This window comes from Pinus tabuliformis, chromosome 6, assembly GCF_031772625.1.
Source record: "Pinus tabuliformis cultivar Carrire ecotype Pingquan chromosome 6, CPIR1, whole genome shotgun sequence".
In the NCBI taxonomy this organism is placed as follows: Eukaryota; Viridiplantae; Streptophyta; class Pinopsida; order Pinales; family Pinaceae; genus Pinus; species Pinus tabuliformis.
Genome location: NC_142292.1, coordinates 1,581,714,519 through 1,581,732,977, shown reverse-complemented (window position 1 = coordinate 1,581,732,977; position 18,459 = coordinate 1,581,714,519). Strand labels below are relative to the sequence as shown.

General features: G+C 35.7%; 1 protein-coding gene across 1 annotated transcript; it reads left to right on the top strand.

The window, feature by feature from the left end:
* The first annotated feature begins 944 nt into the window (after positions 1-944).
* Positions 945-5,614, top strand: LOC149264846 (uncharacterized). Its single transcript, XM_089428945.1, has 2 exons — positions 945-1,499; positions 1,747-5,614. The coding sequence occupies exons 1-2, from the start codon at positions 1,464-1,466 to the stop codon at positions 5,176-5,178; spliced, it is 3,468 nt and encodes a 1,155-aa protein (XP_089285071.1). The 5' UTR covers positions 945-1,463; the 3' UTR covers positions 5,179-5,614.
* The last annotated feature ends 12,845 nt before the right edge of the window (positions 5,615-18,459 follow it).

Sequence of the window (18,459 nt, the reverse complement as noted above, 5' to 3'; positions counted from 1 at the left end):
GCTGCTTCTTATTATTATTTTATTATTATTATTATTATTATTATTATAAACCTAGATGAAGCAGACTACCTTAACAAATGACTTACAAATAATTTTAAAAAAATCTCAAATCTCATAAATACATATACTTCATTATCATAATCATCCTCAATTAACCTACCCAACTACTACTAGAAGCCTAGATCAACCAGACTGTCTTAGCAAATGGCTTACAAATAATTTTAAAAAAATCACTTATTTATTTATAAACATATAAATAAACTTATTAAATTTTAAATATCCGATAAGAAAGACTTTAAATACTATTATAAAGTACCGGGAGCGAGGGATTAGAGATTTCACTGTACATCATACAATGGCAAGAGATTCTTCGTCATTTATAATAATATTTAGTGGTTAGGCAGATTTAAATTCGGATGGTGTGATGGAATATGGTTAGATCTCACCATATTATTATTATAAGGCTGCGGTGGGAACGTTAATGGCCGCCAGTATGGTCCACATTTCATAAGGAAACAAAGCTTAAATGCTAAGATACTTGACCATTACTTCAACCAGCAAAGCTACCGAGTTTTCTGTTACATATTTTCTGATTCAGCGCGGACCTAATTTGCTTGATGTATACCTTGCTTTACTTCTAACTCATACCAAAGATATTCGAAGAAGAAAGAGACAGAATAACAAATGGAGCTGAAGAATCTTGGTGGCAAAACAAAATGTATTGCCTCATGTTTGGTGGCCAATCACTTCCATATTTGTGGAGACTTGCTACCTGTCATCGAGCCTCAAAATGAAGTTGAAGATGCGATTTGGGTGGGAGCAGAATCACAGTGGACTGGACTGCTCAACATGCTCTCAAGCTCACCGACAAACCATGCCCATTGTCAAGAGGGTTAAATTTCAATTCAGAATAGCAAAAATTGGCCCATCATCTGTAAATATACTAAATACAATGACGGCCCCATAGAAATTATTGATATGTGTCTGATAATATTTAGTGGGGAACTCGAATAAAATAGACCAAATTGCCCCTGGATTCATGGCCTTTCTCCTCTCATTCAACTATAATCATACCATTAACGTTTGAATTCTTTATTAGCACAATAATTAGATTGCGGTTTTCCCTCCAACTTCCTGGAATTGCACACATGCATTTTGTTCGTGGAGATCCAGTTTAAAATTCCCTCGTTATCGTTGATGTGAGCACACAACAGCTTGTGGGTCCTCGGTGGTTGCTGCTGTTACCAGGCCTCTGTCTTCATGGCACCATTTGACATTCCTCCTTCTGATGCTGATTAATTCACACACATCCAAAACTTCCATTGCAAGAATTCATGGGAGCATACGGTTTCAGATCAATGGATTTCTTGGCCTTGTGATTATATTTCAATTCTGCTAACATAGATTCATGCCACGTTCCCTCCGGCATTAGAGAGGAGACATTCCTTGTGAAGACCGGCAAAATGCTGAGAAAAAATATTCCAGAGATCGGCTTACAGGTAAGGGATTTGCAATGCATTTGTTTATATCTGTGTGCTTTGTATGTTAAATCAGTTATTTATAAGATATGGCATTGGTTAAGTAGTACACTGTTTTAAATGATTTGAGCTTCTTTTTTCGAATTTATCACATTGAAATTTAATTTCAATATGATGGATCCGCATGAAGAAGCTCAAATGTCTCAAATCATTTCAAATCACAGAAGCCTCGATTCTGAAATGCTTTAAATGATGGAAATACTCACAGGTCCAAATGGGGCAAATGTGGGCTGGTTTATTTTTATGGTGTTGTTTTCTGCTTGTCTTGTTCAATTCTCCCTCTGCCTTCTGCGATTCAATGATGAGGAAGATAGGGCCTTCTGATAATGGATTCCAGACCTTAAATTCTGGGAAGGGTTTCCGAAATTTTGAGAAACAGAAGCTATTGAAGGCTGCAGAGGATTCTTTAAGGCTTGGACGAGGGATTGGGTTTGTCAATCAGTTAAATACCATGTCAGGGCCTACTGCCAGGCCAATGAAGTTGGATGGCATGCAAACAGACCTTCGTCAGAGAAGGCTACTGGAAGGAAATGTAACTAGAAGTAACACCACAGAAGGTCGTTTAAGTGCACCAAGAATGAAGAAAAGGGTATATGTCAAACAGAGAGGTCAGAAGGATCTGACGGATAAGACAATTCAGAATTACAATGTGAGAAAGGAAAAACAAGGGAGAAGATCAGATGGAGCTCAAAGTCTGTTGAAACCCCAAATCAGTCAAGCTCAACAAAATCCAAATGCTGGAATCTCTGACAAAAGAAAGAAAAAGAGTGCTCCAGAGACTGAAGTGGAATCTAAGAGGAATGATTTCAGGACTGAAACAAAGGGAAGAAAGGAGGCATCAAAAGTAATATTCAAAGTTGAGAAGGAAGAAGAAGAAGAAGAAAACAAAAATGCCACAGTGCCAGAGAGGAAAGTCAAAGTGGATATCCGGGAAAATGCAGAAGAATTTGAAAGTAATGAGTTGCCTACGAAGCTCAAGGGGAAAAAGAAGGCATCGAGGTTCATTCACAAAGATGCGATGGAAGAAGAACAGGAAAGCCTCACTGTCACGGTACCAGAGATCAAAGAGAAACATAATGCTCAAGATCGTGAAGAAGATTCCAGCGGAAATGAAATGCAGACAAGAATGCGCAGAAAATCACCGATATCAAAAAAGATTCGCAAGGGTGAGGCAGCAGAAGAAGAAAACTCAACTACCACAATACCAGCGGTTGGGGAGGAAAGCAATGCTCAAAATAAGAAAGGAGAATCCAACAGAAATAAACTGCAGGATAGAATGCGGAGAAAACAGCCAGTATCAAAAACAATCCTCAAAGATGAAGCAGAAGAAGAAGAAGAAGAAAACTCAGTTGCCGCAAGACCAGAGATTGAGGAGCAAAACAATGCTCAAAATAGGACAGAAGAATCTAAAAAGGGACCGCAGGCTAGAATGCGGAGAAAACAGCCTGTGTCGAAATCAATTCGTCAAGATGAGAAACAAGAAGAAGAAGACCCAAATGCCAGAATGCCAGAAATTAAAAATGAAAAGATTGATCAAGGTAGCGAAGAGGATTCAGGCATAAAAGAATTTAAAACTCGATTCAAGGGGAAAAAGCCAGTATTCAAGTCGACTCCCAAAGCTGAAGAAGAGGAGGAAAAAAACCAAAATGCCACAATGCCAGAGAATAAAGAGAAACAGAATACTGAAGTCAGCGAAGAAAAATCCAAGAGCAATGACTTGCAGAATGAAGTTAAGGAGGAGGCTTTGGCGCCGGATTCAGTTCACGAAGTTGAGAAGAATGTAAATGATGACGGCCTGGAGCTAGCAGAGGAATTTCCAAGTCCAGATCAATCAGGTTTTGAGAGTTTGAACAATACCAAGGATGATGATGAGTCTAGAGATGCTAAGAGTCAAGGGAGTCAAGAACAGGAGGCTGATCAAATTGAGTTGAATGAAGCTGTTTCGGATAAGGTGACCAAAGTGGTGAAGGGCAAAGGTCGATATGATAGGAGTCAAGGGAGTCAAGAACAGGAAGCTGATCAAGTGGAGTTGAATGAAGCTGTTTCGGATAAGGTGACCAAAGTGGTGAAGGGCAAAGGTCGAGCTGATAAGAGTCGAGGGAGTCAAGAACAGGGAGCTGATCAAGTAGAGTTGGATGAAGCTGTTTCGGATAGGGTGACCAAAAGGGTGAATGGCAAAGGTCGAGAAAAGGGCATCCTGAAACAAGAAGAGACTAATGCAGAAGAGATCACAGAGAGTGAAATTAAAGATGATGAATCTAGAGATGATCAGGGACAAGAGACTGAAGAGATAGAAGCTGATGAATTGGAATTGAATGAAGCTACTTCAGATAGGGAGACCAAAAGGGCGAGTGGCAAAAGTCAAGAAAAGGGCATCCTAAAACAAGAAGAGACTAATGCAGAAGAATTCACAAAGAGTGAAATTAAAGATGATGAATTTAGAGATGATCAGGGTCAAGAGACTGAAGAGATGGAAGCTGATCAAGTGGAGTTCAATGAAGAGGCTATTTCGGACAAGGAGACTAAAAGGGTGAGGGGAAAAGGCCGAGAAAAGGGCATCCTAAAGCAAGAAGAGACTAATACAGAAGAATCCACAGAGATTGATATCAAGGTTGATGATGTTGAATCTACAACAAATTCCAAATTCTCAGAGACAGAAGACGATGATGCAGGTGACTCTGCAAGCAATGATGTCATGGATGAAGATGAGTCTAAGAAGGTCCCATCAAGCAAGCAATCAAAATATAATCTCCGAAAGCCAGCAGAGGATGATCCAGACGAATCTGCAAAAAATAATATCGAGGAGGATGCTGAATCCGAAACGGTCCCAACCGATACACAATCAAGTTCTGTCGTTGTGGAAGAATCAGCTGTCAATTCTACAGATTCAGTAGAGGAAAGTGAAGGGGAATACAGTGATTTCATTAATGAAATTGCAGATCTGCCCTCCAAATTCCAAGACACAGCAGAAAAGGTAGCTGATAGGTTGATGCCAGAGTTTCAGAAGTTCTCCAACAAATCAAAAATATACTTCAGTCGTGCCAATGAGGGAATCGCTGACGGCTTTCGGCCCATAGTTGGGCACCAGTACGCTCCTTTTGTAGCCTCTGTGCTATCCTACATCTTTGTCTTGCTTCCCCTGATTTTAGTGGTAGTTTCATTTGATCAAATTAGGACTTACTTTCCACTCCAAAGGCTCATCCTTTTTGCCAATATCTATTTGGCTGCATACTTTGCTACATTAATGGTTGCATCCTCCTTAATTGGCATGGAGCCTATGTTATTCTTCTTTAGAAATTCATTGTCAGGATACATATATTTAGAGTTGTTAGAAGCCTTGGGATACATACTATACCTGCTTTTGCAGTGCTTGAACTTGATAGTCAGTCTTTCTAATGGACCAACTTCAGCCAAGCTTGTGGCATTCCTGCAAAGTGGAGTGTCAATTTTCATTGGGTTGCATTATTATGTGACAGTTTTTCACAGAGCCATGGCTCAGAAAGCACCGCATACGAGCTGGAAGATCCATGGAGCATACACCATAGCATTTTTTGTCCTCTGCCTGCTTTCAAGGATAAAACATGGCAAGAAGGAGTACGTCCAAGAGCAATACAGCAGTGGTACCAACAAGAAAAACTGAACTAGAGCCTCCAACACAATAAGCTGACTGAAGGCTATTTCAGCATTCCATTCTTGTTTTCCTATCATTTTGTATGTGTTTCTCAGGTTTTGTAACATTTCATTAAGCTACACAGAAAACATTTTCTATAGAAGATGGATCATGTTTTGGATTTCCGGATGATCGATCCTTCAGCAATTATTACTCCCTCTGGCAGTCTGGATGGAGATGCTGCTCGATATGCAATATAGGAAGATTACATCAGAATGTTCCATTGCCATTCATTTTCAGGTACCTCAGAAAATGATGTATAAGAGAATGTGTGATGGGCATTTCAGGTTGCCATTATGAAGCTCGTGTCTGTAAGTATAGTGCATCTACACACATTGCAGGTGCTTTTGTAAAGCAGACATACATATATCGGACAATAAAAGTGCAAGTAGATGACTGTTTTACACATTTTGTATCCATATTCAATGATTTTACATGATTTGAAGTTAACTGTGAGTGGCTTCTTTTTAGTTTTGGGATGCAAACTGTTTGGATAGATTTTTATATGGACGTTGTTTACATTACCAGTTTCATGTCAGAATGTTTCTTCCAACTTGTAATTAGGTTGTCATCTTCTTGATATATTAATGCATTACACATTATTAGTATAGAGATTTTCTCCTCATTTCATTTTATTTGCACTTTGTTACTAACGAAGCGTGTCAAATTAAAATCATTAAATCATTTGTTTGATGATAGTAAAACATATGTTTTACCTCTGAAGCATGCATAAGATGGTAAGCAATGGAGAATCTAAATGCACTTGGAATTTCATTTTCAAATTTAAAAATCTCATTTACCAAGATTTTTAGCTGAAGCCTTGATCATTGCAAACAACCCTGTTCCCAAAGTGCATATTCTTTTAACATAGCTTCTAAAAGGTTGATAATTTTAATGTCTAACACCAAGGCATTCACAATCCTGTTGTTAGCTAAAGCTTTGATTGTTGCAACCAATCCTCCTCACAAAGTGCAAATATTTTTAACATGACTTCTAAGGGGTTGATAATTATGCATAATTTTTTAATGGGCATATGGTAATGGAAAGCAATGAGGTGATTGGGCTTGCATTATCAGGAAAACCTAGATTCAAAACCCTATGAGTGTGGATGAGACTAGATGCAAGTTTTGGGTGTTTTTTACAAGCATAAAGCACACCTTTAAAACTCTAATTCGGCAAAATTTCTATGATATATACATGAGATCGATATAGAGATCAATGTTGGAATTTGATGAGCCATTTTAGCTATAAAAAAACTGCAAAATTTTAGATGCATGTCTATAAATGCACTTGATATAATCAAATATGATTAAATAAAACATCAAAATTCCATCTAAAAATGGTCAATGTATAATAATATTACTTGTACTTTCCTCAAACAAGTACTCCTTAAATAGGATTGAAAAGGATCTCTATTTGTTACTTGGTTAAAGGCCCAGTTGATAGGAAAAGTTCATTAGACAATCAGATTTCAACCAGGTCTAAGTGTCTTCTTTGCATAACCTTTCTTGGTTTTCTCATTCTTTGTCTGCTTCTCCTACCATAAGCCAATAATCACGGCCACATCATTATTTGATAATATATTGTTCCTAAGTTGTGCATTTGAGGGATCTCGATAACTTAGTAGACTCCGTGGGAGATCCTAATACAGCTTGGAGTTCCAAAAGAATTAATAGTTTCTTCCATGAACTTCACAATCTTACGTTTCTAGTATCATATCCACCTATAACTTGGATTACCTTACTAGTTCTGGTACTTCTTAGCTTTCCAAGTCTTCCTTTTGTTGTACCTCAAATGATATTAGAGAATTTGCAATAATTAGATAAATTGAGATGGGAACAAGATGGATAGTGGAAGCACTTCAATAGGACCATATGACTTGTTTAGAAACACATGAGAAATGATGGTCCTTGAATAAAGATGGAAACCTTTTGTTTTTTCCTATAATATTTATGATCCTTATAACATAGTTTATAGAATAGTTGGCCAAATCTAATGACGAACACCATGCTAAAGGGCAATTGTATAAAAGAAAATATGTCACAAGTGGAAATTGACTTGAACACTCCAATCTTCACAATGAATCGCAAGCACAAATAAATTGTCTAGACTAATGTGTTCACCATTTCCTCATATAGCTTTAAGAGAAATTATTTTAGTTTTTAGATAAATATATTCAATTGAACTCAATGATGGCTTGTAGGGTTAGTGAAAGTGGGTAGCTAATATAGCCCTTATTAGGGTTCAAGCACTAACAAGTGACATGATCACACCTATGTTCATATTTGTGAATGCATGCTATCCAACACAAAATAATGGTTGGGTTCAAGGCAACTTTGGAAAAATAGATACCCCCATTTACAACTCCTAAGTAGAAGGAAATTGAACTAAATAGTTCCAATGAATCCCGATAATGCTAAATTTAGGCATGTTAGCCTAAATTTGGGAAGCTAGTTCAAAAAGAAACATATTTGATCAGGTTGATTGTATGAGGTGTTGATAAGTTTTTGACACATGTCTCTACCTTAAATTGTTCCATAGGGTATTAGTGAGGTATTTCCAGTTAATATTTATGGTATTATTTAAGATATAAATGCCATACATATAGATTAGGATGGACATATACTTAATAATACAACAATATTTCCAAAAGGATCATTTCACATAGTTAATAATTTTGAACTATGAATGCATGCGATTTTTAAATATCTACATCCTCCTCTCAAAGAGCATGAATTGGGATGTTTGATCACTAAGGAAATCAACAACTAATTGAAATTTATGAAGGTAGTGATGCTTGTGAAGTCAGTTTGAAATTCTTAGTATTATAACAAGTTGGTCTCTCTAAAATTTTGCAACTTCTTTATATACATGTCCAATTATATAGAAATAGATTGGCTAAAATGCAACATAATCAAACCTTAGGTGTAATTGATGCTCATCTATTAAACTAAAAACCTTGAATTAGGTATGATACATGCCCAACACCAAAGCTTCCATGTGTTAGGCAATATACATGATCAATGCTACTATAGCCCTAGGTTATGTCATTACACATCTCTAGTGCAATCATAATCACTCATGTAAAGAACTTATTCATTAACTTTGACTAAATTTATAAATTAGTTAATTTTTTCAAAACTCATCAAATTCGAAAAAAAACATGAATGTTGACACATAAAACCTAAAAAATATTAAAATTTATTGTATACCTAACCACAACAATTTTATTCATTAATAAGCGCGTTCTCTCTATATAAATTATTATTTATAGGCATTCATAATTTTGTCATAATATTTTAATCCTACACATTTATAATATCACAATTCAATATTAATAAAATATACTTTTATGTAATAAGTTTTTTATCACTTTTATTCAGTAACCTCGATTTTAGGTGAGGGCTTCTGCCCAATATATCATAATTTTGTCATAATATTTTAATCCTACACATTTATAATATCACAATTCAATATTAATAAAATATACTTTTATGTAATAAGTTTTTTATCACTTTTATTCAGTAACCTCGATTTTAGGTGAGGGCTTCTGCCCAATATATATCTATATATTCTTCCCTTCCATTTATAATTCTTTCATTTTAAAAATATAATCAACAAACTTCCCTGGAGAGCTTTCCCTAAATTAATCTAGATTCACAAGTGCCATCCACTCTTAGTGTGTAAGTTCATCGGCTTTTTATTGATATTGCTTTTTGTTATTTTTTATTGCTATGGTAGTTATGCCATTTTTAAATATAGGCATGCTATGGGTTGATATTATGTAAACAGTTTTGTGACAATTCGATTCAAAATTTTAATTGCAATTATTTTTTATTAGGAAAAATAGTGAAGTGAAAATGTTTTATAATATTTTGTTTTAATGGATATATAGTTAATATAATAAGGTAAAGAGTTATTGATTTGAGATTTTTATGATCTATATCATTATTTAGAATGCATTCTCGATTAATTGCATCATCAGATTTTGAGTCAACGTTTTAGCGAGTCCCAGAAATAGCCATTGATTTTTGTTTTTAATAATTTTTTTCTATAAGATGAACTTTAGAGAGGAGTATGTCAAAATATTATTAAAAGAAGTTTCTAGTTAAATGAATATATATATATATATATATATATAACGGTTAGGAAAAGAAACATAAAAGGTTTGACCAAATAGAAAAAAGGAAACTAAATCCCATATTTCTATTAACAAACCATAATAACAAAATATAAATAAAAACCAAAAGGGAAACATCACAAAGACCTAGATAATTCAAAAATAGAAATAAATTAGAAAATGATTAAAATAAGGTCAAAATTGAGAAGGCTCAAAGGAAAAAGAAAAAAATTTATATATATATATATATATATATATATATATATATATATATATATATATATATATAAACCCAGAAATCAAGAAGAAAGGGTAGGAACCCAACTCTTACTCAATTTCCACCCATCATCCCTATTGAGATTCGTCGCATGCTTCTCAATTTCAATGGCTTCATGCAACTTCCTATGATGGAAGTGATTTATTCTAGCGATGACCTGGGAGTCCTCAATGCAGACATGGTGCATGGTTTTCTCTGCATGCTCAACAATAGCTGAGGAGTAGGAATGCCTGTGTCGAATGTCTACAACATGCTCCTAAATACTAAGCTTAATGGAATGCCAGTTTCCCCAATGTAGGGGATCCCATAAGAGCACGGGATTGAATAAACCCCTTTCATCTCCTTAGGGTCAACTGGGTCTTTAATAGACCTAAGGGAGCTTTTGATGGTACTAAGGGGGTTAAAGGTTGCTAATACTTTATGCTTTTTAAGAATGTGAGCAATCTTATCGGTGGTCCCATGGATAAAGGGAAGTTTAACCAAAGAAACCAGATAATAAAAAGTCTTTTTAGTATTGGGATCCTTACAGGCTCTTGGAAAAGATTTAATACCTTGATGCTTGCTTAACCATTCTTCTAAAATACCCCCAAAATATGAGATTTCTCATCTTCAAGGTGATTAACATCATAAATCCTTGAGGCCTGGGTAGATAGAGTGTTAAGAACTCCAAATTTTTGGGCGGGAAAATGATGAGAACTCACATGGAGATATTGAATCGTGTGAGTCTTTTTACGAAAAACACGATGTGAAAGGGATCCATCATCCAATATTAGAATGAATAAGTGAGTAAAAAATATTTGAATGAAAGCTATAAGAGTTTACTAAACAATTTGTTGAGGATTTGAGAAATAAATGTACAAGATTAAGCATGGAATAGGCTAATCACATACCTAAAATCATTGTCAAAATTCTTCATGCAATGATGGTACTTCAAATGTCTATGTAAATAGATTTTGGGAAAACAAATTTCTAAGCCAAAAATATTATATAATCATTAAATGAAGATCTTATAGTATGATTTTGGAGGTGATGTTGAAGTGCATATGTCATTAAGCAAGACCAAGCCAGGATTCATACTTCAAGGTATTAATAACTAAGATGATAAGTTAAATATTTCCCTGCAATGCCTAGAGGGTTTGACCTATACCACAAGATGTGAGATAGATACCTGTTGACATGGCGAATGTTCGCTATACCAACAAGGGGAACTAGCCCGATCACAAGCCCCAATTAGGCCTACTTTCGTTTGGAATGGCTAGTTCCAACGGGTTTTAAAGGACCCCGTAAACTGTTAAATGCGTTGATAGATTGCTTCTGGGAGGAAGACTTCAATTAAATCAACAAAACAAAACAGCTAACCTCTATGTATTAAATCCTATCTACACTACTTCTACTTTCCTATGCTAAACTTAACTATTCTAGTCTATCCTGCAGGAGCATAATAAAAGAGATTAAACACCATAAAATAAATTCCAAGTCCAAAGAATCAATTACTGAGTTCATAGACGAACAAGGCTGTATTAGATTTGATTGCAATCAGATTACTCATACAGGAATACACATTCCTTTCTACATAAATAAACTTGCAACTGGTGTTTAATATGGTTTTGAATCAGTGATCGCTCACAAATTAACCAAGCAATTGAATTATATTCAAATAAGCAAGACTAATCATGAACAGTATGCCATCAATATGCACAAACATAAATCACATTTATATTTATGCCAGCGGCAACACTCTGCTTCAAAACACATAAAATCAAGGCAAAATAATCAAAACTACAGGCTCCTTCTTCGACCAAACAATCCTCCTTATTTACAATAAATCAAAACTGTTCTTATCCAAACAAAAAGCCCTTTCTCATTTTCCGAGGTAATACTTATGCAAAAGCCCCTGACTCTAGGTCTTCCCTGCCTCTTCCTCTTCCCCCACTGTTTTCGATATACAAATCGAGTATACAGAGATAGGATCGTTAGTGTAACCGCTGACACATAGAAAGCATATCTATTGGAGTGCTTCATCTCCTGAGGAGGTTAACAGATTTTGATAAAAAGTGTGATTGTGTGTCACCTTCCCATGATGAAAACCGGGACAGCTTTGCTTTCAGAATGTACAGGCAATGCGTGGGGTTCCGACCTGGAATGCTTGAGGCCGGACCGTTGAATACAATGCTTCTGCATACATGACTCTTCGAATCCACTCCTGCGTCCTTTATTTCTTGCCTGCAAAGATAGTTATCATTAGCTTCATGATTGTGAATAATATAACAAAAATGTTCCTTTATTTCTTGCCTGCAGAGATAGTTATCATTAGCTTCATGATTGTGAACAATATAACAGAAATGTTCAAACAAAACATAAACGCTGCCTTTATTAACTTTTATAAAACTACGGGAACAAGTGTGAAAAAGGATTTACGCATAAAACATAGGCAACACACAATTTCCCGCTCAATCCATAGGCTTGGCATGGTTTTCGAGGGCTTCACTTAGTCGCAATCGGGTATCGGCCCCTCTGCGGGTCGCAGTACCCATGCCTTCCACTTCCCCGATGTGCGACTACACTATCGGGACTCCACAGGCCCGCCTTTTACACTAAAAACCCGCTCCCTTTGGTATATCGGGAATTTTGGAAAACACGGGAAAACAAAGAAAATCCTGCCCCGATCACTCAGGCCGGACCTCAAATTTTATATATCGGGGCTTATAAATATCATCGGGTCCGGCATATCGCATATCGAAATATGCACAAGCCTGGGGCTCCACCGATTGCAACATGCGATATGGCCCCGGACCCGAAAACATATATATATATATATATATATATATATATATATATATATATATATATATATATATATATATATATATATATCTATATATATATATATGCGTTAATACCACTGGTGGGTCCGTAACAACAGGCTTGCCTTTGAAAACCGGGACTTCAATGTTTTTCAAAAAACAAAGGAATATATGGGGAAAACCATGTCCAGCCATAAGGCTGGACTTGAAATGCTATACGCTCCAGTTCATAATAATCGGCGGGTCTGGGGTATAATGGTATGCCTTATATGCAGGCCCCGAGCCCTGCCGATTGCGATATGCGATTGGGAGGGTGGACCTGATAGAATATATATCGTGGTTAATATGGCTGTTGGGTCCGGAAGACATACGTGCCCTTTATATATATGGTTTTGGGGCTTGGCCGATAGCGATTTGCGATGGGGCTCCAGACCCGAAATATATGCATTTGGGTTAATAAAACCTGTCAGGTCCGGAAGCCATAAATGCGTTGTGTTGATTGCGATAGGCCCAAAAAGGGTTTATGCATGTTTTGCGAAGCATTTCTGTTGTAAGGAATTATGATGGGAAAATGAAGCGATAGAGGGTTTTGTGAGTTAAATAAATCCCGATGAACATAGGAATGAAGGGTTTAAACGAGGTTGTATGCGAGGGATTTATTAAGGGGCTTAAACCATTTGTGAAAACTTCTCGAGGACCCATCCAAAATTGTTGCCAAGGCAAGTTTTGATAGGGTGGTGGTTGTGGCCACAACAATACCTAAACACCTTAGAGGATATTTTTACATGTGTATAGATGCATTAACCCAAAGTACGAATTAGAAACAGGATAAGATCATCAATGTTCAATTAATGGACATATTCCAAAAATATATTTCTATGGAAGAATACATGAAATATTTAGTACTAGAGTTCAAGGCTAAAATTCTATGTAACCTAGTGTGAGACATAAACATATCAAACTTGACATCAACAATGAGAACAAGGGTAAGATTACCTATGATCTATGCATTGAATAGAAATTGAATTATGACAGAGATTCATCAACCCTAATTGTGACATGAATTGAATTCATAAGAAGATTCATCATGGTAGAATCTTATTCCTTATCACATTCTTCCCAAATATGACTTGTGCCTAATCTATCACATGTCACTAATTTTCTTCTTCAATAAGCCAACCATGTGGCCCAACACTAATAGATCAACATGCACATTATTGCACTAGCTTAAGGCTAGATTCCTTGGCATCATTAAATGGATCTCACACTTGATTGATCAACACATCTACTAACTCTAGTCGTGAAAGTTGACAATGCCATTGCAAAGTTCTTAACAACCAACTAATTTCTAGTAATTTTGGGAGTTTTTTATTTCTTTAGTTACATAGTGTATTTTCATAAATATGCAACTCTACTCATTATGAGTTATAGGGTAGTTTTAATAGTAGGATATAGTTTTTTTGTGATATTGTCTTTTAAAAGATTAATATTTATCATAATTTCTCTCAAAATAGAGCCACATTGTTTCATTATAGCATTTATTTGTAACTATTTTTTGTAGCTCATTTTCCACCAAATAATTGTTTAATCGTAACCATTTGTTGTAGCTTATTTTTTTACCAAAATGGGTGTACATGTGATCCATACCTAGGTTGCATTATGTGTATCTATTTAGGATCTACTGTTTGTCTAGGATTTTACTAATTTTATTTTTTTAATGCATCACACTTTATCCCACAAGTGACATAAATATGCATGAATTTAATATCATTCAATATAATTAACATGATTTTGCAATGCCACTTCTTCATCTTACTTGAGTTTCTAATTATACAATCTCATTACCTTGTCACAACTACGTAAGATGGTATCACTGGTATTTATATCTAGTGCAACATAAGACTTCATAGTTTTGATTGCTATCCCCATAATGAAAGCATTGTAATTAAAGGTCATTATTATCATATTTGATCCAAATCATTAGTATTGAAGAATAAACTAACTTGAAGGTTGGCTCTAAATTCCTTAACACAATAAAGAAATTAGTATTAGAGAGAAAATTGTTCTATTATTTTTTAACTACTCTACATAGTGCATATAGACATCCCATTCTTTGACCACATACAACATTGGGATTAGTACTGAGCTTTCACAACTTGACCCTTCACCACAAGTGTGGAGTTCATTATTCAAAGATAAAAATATTAGGTGCTTGTTCAAAAGACTAGTGAGACAATTTGTCAAGATTGGTGAGGGAATTTGTCAATATTGTTTGTAGATACAACATATCATATGAAGTGAATGCTTATTTAGGTCCACATTTTGAGTGTCAAAGGAATATGGTCACTTCTAACTCCGTTGAATGATATACACTCAACACAACTAAACATGGCATGAGATGATTTCATTGGTTCTATGAAAACTAAAGCCTAGTGTTATATAAAATATGATAAATAAAACTTTATAGAAGCATGATAGAAGATTTATCAAGAATTCTTGGCCCAATTTTGAGACTTTTTAAAAGAAAAGTTCCTTATACACCACTTAGTTCAGTCACCCATGAATAAACCAATGGACCTCTTCAAGGTCAATAATTTTACCATGCCATATTGTTATTCAAAGGGAAGACCAATGCAAAATTACTAGAAGAAGGATTCAGTGCCCTACAAATTTCCTATCACCATTTAGGATGACTTTGTGAAGGAAATGTGTGATTTACATGAAGTGTCAGTAACTATTCTATCACCATGCTTGGTTATTAAGAAAATAAATGAACAAATTTAATACTCTTATGGATTTATTATTCATTAAATAAAAGGAAAATATCCTTATCCTCACTTACTTGAGTGAATGAAACTATTGCATTAATTAGAATTTAGCGTTCCTGATTATTTAATCACTTGTATAGACACATTGATCATTTGCACAAATGATTGATTAGAGGCACAAGTCTAAGAATCACATTGATGGCATCATGACTCATATATGCATAAAGGAATCACTCAAATATATAGTGGCATCGTGGCTCAAATATACATAGAGGCATCACTCAAATATATAGTGGCATCATGGCTCAGATATACATTGGCATCATAGTTCAAATATACATAGAGGCATCTCTCCATTACATAGTGGCATTGTTCATATATATTCAGTGGCTCGTTCACATCTCTCTGGTTCACAATAATATCTATGTGGGTGTAGATAATAATTTTTTGTATGGACATGTTGACAGTGTTGGATACCACCAGCATGCATGGGATCTTCCTGATGTGAGGTCCCAATTATACCTCACACCGTTGGGTGTAGGAGTCCTATCTGGCTATATGGTCCGATCACCATTAAAAAAGGTTTTAAAGATACTCCTTGGTTACAACACATACACAGGAGATCACAAACACCACAAGTATGTAAGCTTTGTGTGACACCAAATGTAGAATACCCAAGAAACTTCCACGGCTGGTAAAGGGAAACGAGCCTTCGGTTAGGGAAGTAATAGTACTATCCTAAGGGAGACTCAAGAGTGAAGAGAAAGGCTTGTTGATATACCTGCAAATTAGTTAACAAGATAAACAACAATCGTAAAAACATAACAATGCTTATTCAACAATATCCATATCTAAGCAATGAAATAGTTCATTAGTCTTAGTATGTATTACACCAACATATACCACACACATAACAAGAATAGTCTTACTACATTCATGATATATGTATGAAGAAGTGCTGGCTCAAGGAGCTTCTGATTATGAATGAAATATTCCAAGTACACTATTACATAGGTGAAACACTATATCCAGTAGTGGAACATAAAGCCACAACTTGATTCTCCAAAGAATGATTTATCTCCTATGTAATACACGAGAAGTCAAGGTAAGATTCTAAGAATCCCAACCCTTCACTTGAGTTATGAAGAGTTATTTAAAACAAATGACAAATACTTTTGAGTTTCCTCATGACTCTTCAACTTCTGTGACCTATGGGCTTCCATACAACCTTTCACATTCTATACATGACTCTTTAAATTTCACATGTGTCTTTTCATATTCCACATGTGTCTCTTGGATTACATAAAACTTATTACAAAAGACAAAACACATATAAGATGGTGGCTATATGAGACAAAATTGCTAATAGGACAAATATGTTTTCAAAAGGACAAGTCATTTGCTTCTTCATGGAGATCATTGGTAATGTATGTATGCCATGCTCTAAATTCTGTAGCAATGACTTTGATCTAAACTGGAAAGTCCACTACAAACCACATCTTCACCTCTAATTCTTCTGTCAATATAGATTTGGAATTTGATTGTACACTATTCCACAACCATGACAGTTTCATGTGAGCTTTGGCTAGCACAATGGAAATGATACTGTAGAATAATGTCTATTTGATTTGTTTCATGTACAGTCTCACTTCCTGAAATATGATTTCCCTTCCTTTTATCTCTCCAAGTGTTCCCACTGAAGGCATCCTGTGTTTCTGTGCTAGAGACTCTAAACCATTGTGTAGTCGACTATATGCAACGATAGTCTTAGTCGACTGTTCTCCAAGAAAAATTTAATTATTATGGTGGATTGTTAGTTGTAATCTGTCTATTTCAGTGGCAATCTTATCCTTTCTAACCAATTGTTGTTGAATATCTAGATATCTGGCAGCCCATTCTTGGAGTTGATCAACAACTTTCTTTGCCGCCTTCAGAAGTTTTAGAACTTCTTGTGATTTATTTTGTATACAAATAAAGGGTTCCACTACTTCATTTAAAAGTATCATTTCATCATAAAATTGCGCCATGGTATCCTCCATTGGCCCCAATTCTTCCCGTATGGTTGATTGCCATTCTGCTGTATTAAAGTTGTGGGATGATAATCACTAGTTTTCTGCAGCGAGATGTTCTTCTTGTTTCTTTACTGAAGCTATCTCTTTCCTCAATCATACATTCTCATTCAATATATACTCTGAGTGATCCTACATTATTGTAGCAAAAGAAACATTAACTGCCATGATTTCCCAGGGATTCCTTCTAGTGTTAGCAGTTATCACCTTTCTATGGATACAAAGACCAGATTCTGAGGATCGTTTGGGAAGTATATTTGCCTTTGTTGCACGACCATTTTCTTCAGTTGATCATACGTGACATTACATACATCCATGACTCGGTCCTTTGGTGGAGGTGTGATTCCCATTTCACCAAATGGGATATGGCCACCTGTAAGAGGAGGTTTTGCAATAGAACCTGGCTCATCATCTATGGGTTGGATGGTATCATCTTCCTCCAATTATTCCTCTATTTCTTGAGTCAATTGTTCTCTCTCCAGCCTTTTTGTTGCTTCCTCCTCCTACGGTTGTCTTTGCTACTCTTCTTCTACTCTCCTTCTTTCCTCTTCTTCTTCCTATTGCTTTCTAAGAAATTCATCTTGTTTCCTCTTCTCCTCTTCTTCTTGTTGCATATTTGCCTCTAATTCTCTTATTTCTTGTTCAACTTCAATAGCTCCCTTATTTAATGGATTAGATTTCCATTTCTTGCTACTTTTTGTCATTGAATCATGCTTAATCCTTTTCCTGGGAGTTGCAATCTTTGCTTGAACAATTGTTTGTGGTGCCTCTTGTACCTGTATATCTCGAGTTGGTGAAACTTGGGGGGAACCAACTTCAATTCATGGATATGTTCTTCTTACTGCATTGTACCAGTTCTTCACCTTTTCATCTTCTATGGTAGTCATTAATGAATATCCTTAAGCAAAGCCAATCTTGTCGTAATGTTGCTTGCACACTCTTATGGGGTCATACCCATGAAAGTCTTTAAATGCAAAGTGAAAGTGGTCCAACACTTGTATTTTTGCATCTACTGCTTTGTGGCTCCTCAGCTCATATAATCTGATCCTTAAAGGGAAAGTGGGCCAAGGGGATTTCTTCCTTCTATGAAGGACTCCTAACAACCCTTTATTCAACTGATAAGCCACTTCTTAGAAGACCACCTTATTATTTACATATCGTAGCATAAGATGAGGAAAAATCTAACGTCCAAAGCATATGATATAGGTACCTT